This window comes from Dama dama, chromosome 19, assembly GCF_033118175.1.
Source record: "Dama dama isolate Ldn47 chromosome 19, ASM3311817v1, whole genome shotgun sequence".
Taxonomy (NCBI): domain Eukaryota; kingdom Metazoa; phylum Chordata; class Mammalia; order Artiodactyla; family Cervidae; genus Dama; species Dama dama.
This window is the reverse complement of record NC_083699.1, coordinates 6,971,685-6,982,184: the sequence shown is the minus strand read 5'-3', so window position 1 is coordinate 6,982,184 and position 10,500 is coordinate 6,971,685. Positions and strand designations below refer to the sequence as shown.

At 43.4% G+C, this 10,500-nt stretch overlaps 1 protein-coding gene across 4 annotated transcripts; it reads right to left on the bottom strand.

Moving 5' to 3' along the window:
* Positions 1 to 447: 447 nt before the first annotated feature.
* On the bottom strand, positions 448 to 6,275 carry P2RY1 (purinergic receptor P2Y1). 4 transcript variants are annotated; one of them, XR_009697095.1, is made up of 3 exons: positions 4,977 to 6,275; positions 2,446 to 2,554; positions 448 to 1,950 (listed from the first exon to the last, which is right to left on the bottom strand). XR_009697095.1 is itself a non-coding variant. In XM_061168164.1 (2 exons), the coding sequence occupies exon 1, from the start codon at positions 6,133 to 6,135 to the stop codon at positions 5,014 to 5,016; it is 1,122 nt and encodes a 373-aa protein (XP_061024147.1). In that variant the 5' UTR covers positions 6,136 to 6,275; the 3' UTR covers positions 448 to 2,796; positions 4,977 to 5,013. The 4 variants fall into 4 exon arrangements, 2 of the variants coding, with proteins under 2 accessions (XP_061024147.1, XP_061024149.1); XR_009697094.1 differs by having other exon boundaries at positions 2,446 to 6,275; XM_061168164.1 differs by having other exon boundaries at positions 448 to 2,796.
* Between the last annotated feature and the right edge of the window lie 4,225 nt (positions 6,276 to 10,500).

Below are 10,500 nucleotides of genomic sequence, written 5' to 3'. Positions count from 1 at the left end.
AGTTCCTGTTAATAATTACATAATAAATAATGATGATCTTATCAATTATCTTGTACCAGCATTCTTTCTTTAACACTTCACTTCTTACAGGCCAGGCTGCATGTTAAGAGATGCCTATACTAATTCAATACATCCTATAGTATTTGCCAGCCAGTGCAGTGGGCTTCCCCAGGGGCTCACCAGGTAAGAATTCACCTGCAATGCAGGAGCTGCAGGAGACACGGGTTCAATCCCTGGATCGGGAAGATCCCCTGGAGGAGGGCAAGGCAACCCACTCCAGTGTTCTTGCCTGGAGAATCCCATGGACGGAGGAGCCTGGTGGGCTACAGTCCAAAGGGTCGCACAGAGTCAGACACGACTAAAGTGACTTAGTGTGCACACACACAACAGGACAGGTCAAAATTTGAGGAAAGTATTAATGCTGTAATAACATAGAAGCCATCAGACCACATTTCATAGTTTTATTGAGATTTTTTCGGTTTTAATTGTCTATGGTGGGTATAATTCTAATGACCACGATGATGCCAAAGCTCTGCTGTCATTATCAACAGCAGATACAAAGCTGGCTGCCATGCTGTGGACACACACACACACTCCAAGTTGTACACTCCTGCATGCAAACTTATAGGAAATGCACATTCCTTTTAAAACACAATTATGCACAATTAGTCTGGAATCTGTTAAGCTACCATTGATACAGATAAACCTGAGAAAGCACAAAATGTCAAGTAACACTGTTTCCATACCAGTCATTCAATGGCACTATTCATCACAAAGAAATCTAGTTCAATTACCTATATTAAAATCACAGATATTATAAAAATAAACATTTTTGCAAAAGCACTAACACATACTAGAGTTCAAATTCACAATTTTTTGATATGTAATATATATTCCCCTTCATATTAATTTGTAATGATGTGTACAATACCATGTACAACAGAATTTATTTTAAAACTGTAACAGGATTCAGCAAATAATATATAGATATTATTGTAAAAGTTGGAATTAAAGTTATCAAATGAACAGAGAAAACATTAAAATCACTAGCAATGTTGAACTTGCTGGTAGTGTGTTACTTAGAAACTTCATCTCAAAGAAATTAAGATTATGCTATTTCACCTTAAGAAGAAACATAACATAAAAACTGAAGCAGAATTGAGCAGAGTAATTGATTATACCAGCTGTCTCTTTCTCTCTCCATCTCCCTTAAGTATTTCCTTAAATGCTAATATTGTGTCTATAGTGCCCATCTCATCAGAGTTCTAAAACATAAGTGATGTCGTCTGAATTTAGGACAAAACTTTTGCACTTAGAAATGGGAAGCTCTGACTGTATTTGGGGATATAATTCCAAATGTATTGAAAAGACAATATAAACACTTCTATAACAGTATATAAAATGTAGCCAATACAGACCCAGTTTGGCTAAGATATTCTGTATTTACTATTGATCCTAATGAAAGTTTGACACCAAACTGTGTCTATGTAGGAAGAACCCTAAATAAAAAGATAAACGTGCAAAAGCATTTCTAGAGAAAATGAATCACTTGTATCACAAAACAGATTTTCATATTTTAGATAAAAAAAAATCTAAAAACTTAAAACATTTCAAGATACTGATATTTGAAAAGCATCATAATATACAGTAACTCATTTTTTTGCATCATACATTATGTAAAATACACCAATGTGACATATTAATATTATACATTGCAATAAATATAATTTACATCAGTATGTTGGAACTTTCAAGGAAGTTTTTCAATCTGTACAATGGAAGGACCGTGAGCTTCATCAATAAATACTATTATGATAGTTACAATTTGACCAGCAAAGTTAAAGCTTTACTATATCTCTAACTAGTTACACACCTTTATTTTCACGAGTCCAATTCCAGCTGCTGTAAGCACTGGCATCTCTGATATCCGAGGCAGTATAGCGCACTGCCCTGAGGAGACAGAAAACTTACAGGTCATATCCATTTCACAACCGGTGAACTTTGTACGAGTTCTTTTAGCCAAGGACTGGTATCCAGCAGTCCTGGAAAGTACAGTAGCAGATTTCATGCACCTCTGGCTGCCTGTAGTTCTCTACTACATCCCTTAAGGCCCCAACAGATGGATATCATCCAACCCTTTTAATCCACAGAGAGTGGTCTTGACAGGGTCAAGAAGTCCCACCGCTGGCCAATGGGCAATATCCCCATTTTAACTCCAAATTCTACTCTCATGGTGTATCTCTCCTGGGTCTGTGTGTTTAGCGTTTCAATGCAAACTCACACACTGATGTTCAGTGGGTCAAAGTTGCCACCTAATGAGCCATAAAACACTTTGGCATTCAGTTTTGTAGTGTGAAATTTAGTTAATTGTTACACTCTATAATTTTAGCTTTCCTTTTTATCAAAATGCCAGCAGATTTCTGCCTGTACTGGTAAAATACCCACTCTTTATCATAAGCCATGAATCAGATCTTCAGCCAAGAGATCACCGCTTTATCTTGACCCTCGGTATGGTTTCATCATTAGCAGACTCATCCCAGAGACCACTTCGTGCCTGGAAGGGGTTAGAGAGATCATTCTTGTCACTATTAGGCAGGCAAGTGCATGTCATCATTGTCCACGACGTGATGCATGACGCTAAGGAAGAAACACTGTGGAAATAGCATGTCAAGAAGTAAAAGGGCATTTCTAGTCCCTGCTCACATCCACACTGGAGCCACACTCCAAAAAAAGTTCCCTGGAAGCTGAATCAATGCACCTAACATATTCTGTAAACCAGGCTGGGTGTCTTCAGACCTAAAAGGAAGAACACTGAAGTAAATAAAATGGTGAAGGAATATTATAGAAATGTGTACCATTAGCCTTCGAGTTCAAGGATGGCACGGGCTTTGACATTTCCACTCTGGCCAATTTAGTGGTATTAATCATGTCTCATTGTACATGATAGTTGACAGGGGTAATAAATTCATGACATAGCTTAGTCTTTTTCTTTTAGGGTTCCACAACAGACAATACTGCAGGATCATAATCAAATGAGAACCTAGCTAACACTTCTCTTTCCTCAAAATGAGGTGTAGGTAGGACATCTGAAAGGTTTCTGTTTGATTTGGTTTTTATAATCCTGTGCCTTAACACTGAACATGGGGAAAAGTCGCACTCTTTAGGATGGTTAAACACAGCTTTTCAGCTTTTACTCATTGGTCTTAGTAGTCGGAGAAAGTCTAAGAAACTGCAGGGCTCACAAATCTGCAATCCATCCAGATGCTGCAAGAACTGAAGCCCAGCTCTGACTTTTTTATCCCCAGGTCCCACAGGGCGCTAAGGTTCTTATCTTGGACGCAGCCCCAAATAGCTCTACATATAAAGTGCTTTCAAACAAGTTTCCCCATCATCAGCTGCGGACTCTGATGCTGGTTTGCTGGCGTGTCTTCACCATGAGAAATTCCTTTGATATCGGATTTATTTATTTGGTGTTGTAAACAGTCACCTCACTCATTATTCTATATATTTCGAATTTGACCGTTTCAAGGGCCAGAAATGCAGCAATTCACTATTCACTGAAAATTATTATGAAAGTTATTGAAGTATTTAATAGATTTGTCATTACTGCCTGACAGAGGTAAAATATGAAACACTGTCCAGTAGTATTCACTTAAACTATTATTAGTCTGATTAGTAGTTTCTACACCTCACTTTGTAGTGCTATGGTACTTCAAGTATTTAAATTTAATTCTTCATATTTCCCTTTCCCATATGTTTGGAGTTTTCCCTTCAAAAGTGAGGATGTAAGACCCAGCAAAGCATTATAGCACCTCATTCTACTAACACAATCCATGCACATTCTGCCTTGTTACACTGCATTCCATGTTTTCCAGCATTTGGAAGAAGTCAAAAAAAAGAGAGAGAGTGAGCTTTTACACCATAATTAATTTAAACTAAAACCCTTATTCTAAAAATGTCATCTTCCCCTCCTTGGTCCCTCATACATTTGAGAACATGCTTGCAGGCTATGCATTATGGATGACTGTCAACACTCTCCCTCCAGCCGACATCCCTCAACTTGCTAACAGCTATTCAACTTTGATCTGTAATCTATCTGTGATTTTTAAAATTGTTTTTACAGATGGAAGTGAGCATTTGTACTGGAACACAAACATACTCCTTGGGCAGTGCACAGCGGTGGTGCAAGTAAAAGCTCTTCGTCACAGGAAGTCTAACAGAGTTTGTGGTGTTTACAAGCAAAGTACATACACTTAGATTATTTTGAAGGCATTTTACCTGTAAGATAATATACAGATAATTCCATCCACAAACATTTAGCACCCAACACAGAGTAAGCAGTTTTCTAGAAACCATCGTGAGATAATCACTTGGGAGACTTGTAAATTCATTGACTTGATTTTTCTATTCAGTTCTCCAGAGAAATTCAGCCAGCTACCACCTATGCTTACAGGATCAAAAAAAGACACCCGGCAGCAATCTGTTCATCTGCTACTGAATGAACTGACTTTAGTATTTTGGTCTATGACTCTAATCTAAGAATGTGAAGTTTCAATTTGTTCCTACCTCAGATTATTAAAGACAATAAAGACTAGACAAATCACAAACTCAGGTTTCCGGTGGTCAGTTTTCTTGGAGAAAATATTAATATCCAAATAGCTTCAGTACTCATGTACACTTTAAAGAGAAGAGTTTGCAAATTTTAAAGGCAGAAGAGAAAGTAAATACTTAAGTAGGGCAGTATAACTTTATGTTACATACTTCTGGTTAGAAAGAAGGAAGCCCTTGAGCGAAAAAAGTTAGACCAGAAGTCTAACTTCTGGTTAGAAAGCAAATCCAAACAAGCTAAGCGTGGGTGTAGGCATTTCCACTTCTATTTTATTTGTTAATTCACTGCCTTCTTGGTTTGAAGTTTCTCTAAACTCACTAGAAACTGAAAGGGGAAAAAAGGCGCTTGGCTCTATGAAGCATCCTACCATGTCACAAAGTGGGTGTTTGGGGATTCCTGCATCTTCACAAGCTTGTATCTCCATTCTGCTTGAACTCCGATAAAATATTGAGTGTCATGTCCTCACTCTTGGACTGCAAGTTTGCCTCACTTCTTCTGGAAGCTTTCCTGGTGGCTCGGGAGAGTCTCCTTCTGAAAGTATCTCCTGCCAAGAAATAGAGAATGGGGTCCACACAACTGTTGAGACTTGCTAGGCCTCTTGTCACCTGATAAGTGGCATACACCCTATCATTGAAAGCACACATTTCTGGGGTCTGAAAATCCAGCCGGGCCCTCAAATTCATTGTTTTCATCACGTGGAAAGGGATGTAAGACACAGCAAACACAGTCAGTACAATAATCACCAGGTAAATGGATTTCCTCCTCAGAGGCGAATTGTCCAGGTCTTTGTAAATCAGAGCTCTCACAATTAATCCGTAACAGCCCAAAATCAGCACCAAGGGGACGCAGAACATGGCCACGGTCGTGCACATGCTGTAGATGAAATAACTTCGCAGGTACTCGTCCGAGGTGGTGTCATAGCAGGTGACGGTTTTGTTTTTCCGGATCCCGGTGCCAGAGTAGAAGAGGATGGGGGAGATGCCCACCACCACGACGAGCCACACCAGCACGCTGATATAGACCGCGTTCTTCTTCTTGAGCCGACCCAGGGACTTGAGCGGGTACACCACGCCGCTGTACCGGTGTGCGCTGATGCAGGTCAGGAATAAGATGCTGCCATAGAGGTTCACGTGGAAGATGAACCTCTGCAGTTTGCACATGGCATCCCCGAAGATCCAGTCGGTCTTATTGAAGTAGTAGAAGATGAGCGCCGGCAGGGTCAGCACGTACAAGAAGTCGGCCAGGGCCAAGTTGAACATGTACACGGAGATGCCGCTCCACGGCTTCATGTGGAAGACGAACATCCAGATGGCCACGCTGTTGCCCAGGAAGCCGATGATGAACACCAAGATGTAGACAGCTGGCAGATAGTAGAACTGGAAGCCTGTCTTGGTCAGCGCGCATTTGAACGGGCCGGCGACGGCGGCGGTGGAAGTCACTGTGCTGTTTCCCCAGGGCGAACCAGGGTCGGCCAGGAAGGCAGTGTCCGTCCCGTTGGGGACCGCCGGCCACAGCACCTCGGTCATTCTCTCCTCCCCGACTTAGGCGGCGGCTCCAAGGGACAAGCGGCGGCAGGAGGGCGGCGGCGGCGGTGGCGAGGGGCGCAGCGAGCATCGGAAAGGCTGGCGAGCAGACGGGAGCGGGAGCCGGGGATCCCTGCGGGAGGGGGCGCGCGGGGGCTCGCCCACGCCGGCTCCGGCCCCGCGCTCGCCGCGGGCCATGAAATCCTCCCCGAGCGGCGACCGAACCTGGCTGGCCGGTGGACCCGCAACTTCCCCGTCCGGCAGGCAGCGCCGAGGTTACACAACAGGGCGCTCAGGACACCGCAGCCGACAACTTTCCGACAGCGCTCTCCCGAGGGACCGCGGGTTCGCGCCGGAGAGCGCGCCGGGGGGCTCAGTAAGGTTGAGCCAAATTCGCTGCGCTGCGCTCCGGCGTGGGGAGGGCGCGCCCCAGCCTCCTTCCCCCGAAGATCAACTTCGTTTGGGCATCTTCCTTCTCCCTACCTTGCAAGCCAGCAGCTCGGGTCTAGGGCCCGCGCCCCGCTGCCCTCAGCTTCTGGGGGCCATCGGAGCGCGCGTGGCCGCGGACTCGTGCGCTTCTGGATCGCGTCCGGCTCGCAGTCGGGCTGATCTCGCAGGCTCTTCTAGAGACCTGCTCAGTCTGGAGTGCAGGCGGCCGGACGGCGAGCCAGGCTCCCCGCGAGGGTGGGCGGAGTTTGGGCGCCGGGCGAGTCCGCGCGCCGCGGGGAGGAGAGGGGCGTGCCTCCGGGAAACCCGCCCGGCTGCCTGCCCGCGCTCTCCAGGGTGTTCGCCCCGGGCCGGAGCCGTCTTCGGGGAGAAGTGGTCTTCGTTCTGCCCCGGAGCCACTACCGGAGTCGGCGGAGGACGCGGGGCGCACTCGGCCAGGGTCGGGGCTAGGGCTGGCTGCCGCGAAGCGATTGGCCCGCCAGCGTTCCTTGGCTCTTCCGCCGGCTATCTTCGGCAAAGTGAAGTTGCTGACACACAGGAAACCCCTCTGACCGCCCAGAGCCTTCTGCCTAACACCCTGGAGCCGACCGAAGGAGACTGAAGTCTCTAGGGCCTTCAAGAAGCACGCCAGGTGTTCGCCTGTTTCAGGCAGCCTGCAGTCCCCAGCTGGGAACGCCCTGGCATTGCAGCGCTCCGCGCTTTAATGAGACCGGATTCCTGGCGCTTGCAGAAACCTGCTACTCCCAGAAAGATTTCAAAGGCGGGAGGGAGGGAGTGGAGGGAGATGGGGTGCATCTCTTTCTGTCCTCCAAGTCTGCCTTTCCCCTTTTATTTTCGTATTGTTTTTCGTAGTTAACGAAATGCTAATGAATCGACGTCATTGTTAACATCAGCCTGAACTTTTCTAAAAGGGCTTTGTAAAAATATTATTAGTTGAACCTTGACGTTGCTTCAGCACAATTTAATTTGTTACCTACCACCTACCTACCGGCTACGCAGGGTCCCCAAATCTTCCTGTTCAGTGCGTTTAATTAAAGAACAAAGGCTTCAATAAAGAATAATTAAAAACATATTGTTCGGGAAATGACTATTAAATACAACTTTACATAGATACATGTGAAGACATATGGGCTTCCTTGGTGGCCCAGGTGGTGAATCTGCCTGCAATGCAGAAGACCATGGTTTGATCCCTGGGTCAGAAGATCACCTGGATAAGGGAATGGCAACCCACTCCAGTGTTCTTGGGGGTAGAATTAGGTAGACAGAGGAGCCTGATGGGCTGCATAGAATCCATGGGGTCCCAAAAAGTCAGACAAGACTGAGTGACTAACACACACACACACACACACACACACACACATACACGAAGACAATTTCAACTCCAAAGTAATTAAGGTGTGGTTGGGGGTTTTATTACCAGTCCTGTTTCTTTAAGTTAAAGCGATTAGTCATAAGTATCTCTGGTAAGTACCGTAAAATACTAGTTGAGGCTTCCTTGAATACATTTAGTCAAAAAACTGGTTTTCCTGGCTTGAATGTATCAAATTTTAAAGCAGTGTACTTCAGAACTGTAGGTAAATAAGTGTGACAAGAGAATAAATGAATCGTTAGTTATTAAGGGACTTATGGGCCTTCCCTGGTGCCTGGGTAAGAATCTGCCTGCAATATGGGAGATCTGGGTTCGAGCCCTGGGTTGGGGCGATCCCCTGGAGGAAGGCATGGCAACCCACTCCAGTATTCTTGCCTGAAGAATCCCAGTGGACAGAGGAGCCTGGCGGGCTACAGTCCATATGGTTGCAAAGAGTCAGACACGACTGAGCGACTAAGGACAGCGCAGCAGGAGGACGTATTTGGGCTTCCCACATGGCTCTAGGGGTATAGAACCTGCCCACCAATGCAGGAGACGTGAGATCTGGGTTTGATCCCTGGGTGGAGAAGATCCCCTAGAGGAGGCCATGGTAACCCACTCCAGTATTCTTGCCTAGTGAATCCCACGGACAGAGGAGCCTGGCCGGCTACAGTCCACAGGATCACACGGAGTCAGCCATGACTGAAGTGACTCAGCGCGCATGCATGCAAGGGACATATCTAAATGGGCCCACACAGGGGTGGAACCTAGCAATCTTTGACAGTTTGCTAATTAACAATATGCTTTATCAGAAATATTCACAAAGGCTTTTCTCTTTGAAGAAAAAATAATCCAAAAAGAAAATATCTGTAAAATGCATACCATAAAGATTTCTTTCTGGCCCCAGATGTTTCAGGATAATGTACTCCTAAAAAAATACTCCTGGCTTTGGTATCACAAAGGGAAATTCCCAACCAGGATCAGACAGTCCTTTTGAGGGACACATGTAGAAAAGACCATATCCAAACACAAGGCATTGTGAGCAAACTGGTGTTTTGAGTTCTGGTCAATAAAACAGCATGAAAACAAGTGATAGAACTAAAGTCAGTAACCCAATGGCACAGATGCTGTTTTGAAAACAAGTTTGAATTGAAATGAATGTGATCGGCTCACTTTGCTCATCTATGAAATAAGGGAGTTGACTTTTATATTTTTTTCCCCATTCATATATGATTCTAGAATTCTGAGCCTTAATATGAAACATTTTTGTATTGTTTTATTAGGATGATACTAAGTGGGATGGATTTTCTATGCAGAGAGAGGAAAGCATTAACAGTTCCACGAAGTATTCAATAAGTCTTAACTCCTGGCTCTTGATCATATTTCATTTGCAACATAAGCAATATGTAACCCCATTCAGAAGTCTGTTGCAAAGCATTAACTCATAATGTGAATGTTTGGAAGTGTACACTTAGTCTAAGTAACATTAAGTACTCTCAGAAAATTTGACACTTGATTAGGAACTTGAAGAAGATAGTTGTTCTAAGTGCACCACAGGCTTTTTACAATAACGTAAAAAGGTTAATTTTGTAAACACTGCTTTTGCATTCCACTTATTTCACTACAGATTTATGATAGATTTAAGTTATATTTTAAATCAAAATTTTGTCTTTGGTGAATAATTTATATTTATTCAGCTATTATTTGTTGACTATGATAACTTTCTATTTGTAATACATTGAACCAGATTTAATAAATAAAAAATAAAATACCATCTAAAACTCAATAACATGTCAACATTTACTGATGCTTAAATATCAATTATAAATGCCTTAAAAGTATGAAAAGAATATTTCATATCTTTAAGTGATTATCTCAAATATTTTGTATTAATTTTTTATTTGATTAATAATGCAAGTGCCTGGCTTTAGGAGATTAACGATTTAGTTGAAAATCCAAAGAATGTACTGAGCTGACCATAATAACATATAACAATAGCAATAATAAATAATCTTTCCTGTATCCTCAGCACTATGTGCACTGCTGAGTCCTTTAATCCTTAACACGTTAGTTGCTCAGTCATGTCTGACTCTATGCAACCCCATGGACTATATCAGGCTCCTCTGTCCATAGGATTCTCCAGGCAAGAATACTGGAGTGATTGCCATTCCCTTCTCCAGGGGATCTTCTCTACCCAAGGATCGAACCCAGGTCTCCTGCATTGCAGGTGGACTCTTTAGCATCTGAGCCACCATCAACACAATCCTTGACACATCCTATGGTAAACGATAACAGTGTCCCTATTTTATGAGTTATGAAGCGAAGGCAGAGACATTAAGTAACTCATTCATAGTCACAGAGTAGAAACTGAGATTTAAACTTAAGCCGTCTATCCCTAACGCTCCTACATATAACCACTATTCTATAATAAAATACACATTCGTACAGGGCAATGATAGGAAAATTAACTGTTACTGGCCACTACTAAAAAAGATTGAGTACAGAAATGCTTTTCCCAGAAGTCTTCTATCAAAGAAAGAACATTTTTAGCTAGATTTTGAAGATACTGATAG

What these genes read in the sequence shown, in the direction of transcription:
- P2RY1 (XM_061168164.1), bottom strand. Translation starts at nt 6,135, where the DNA reads ATGACCGAGGTGCTGTGGCCGGCGGTCCCCAACGGGACGGACACTGCC.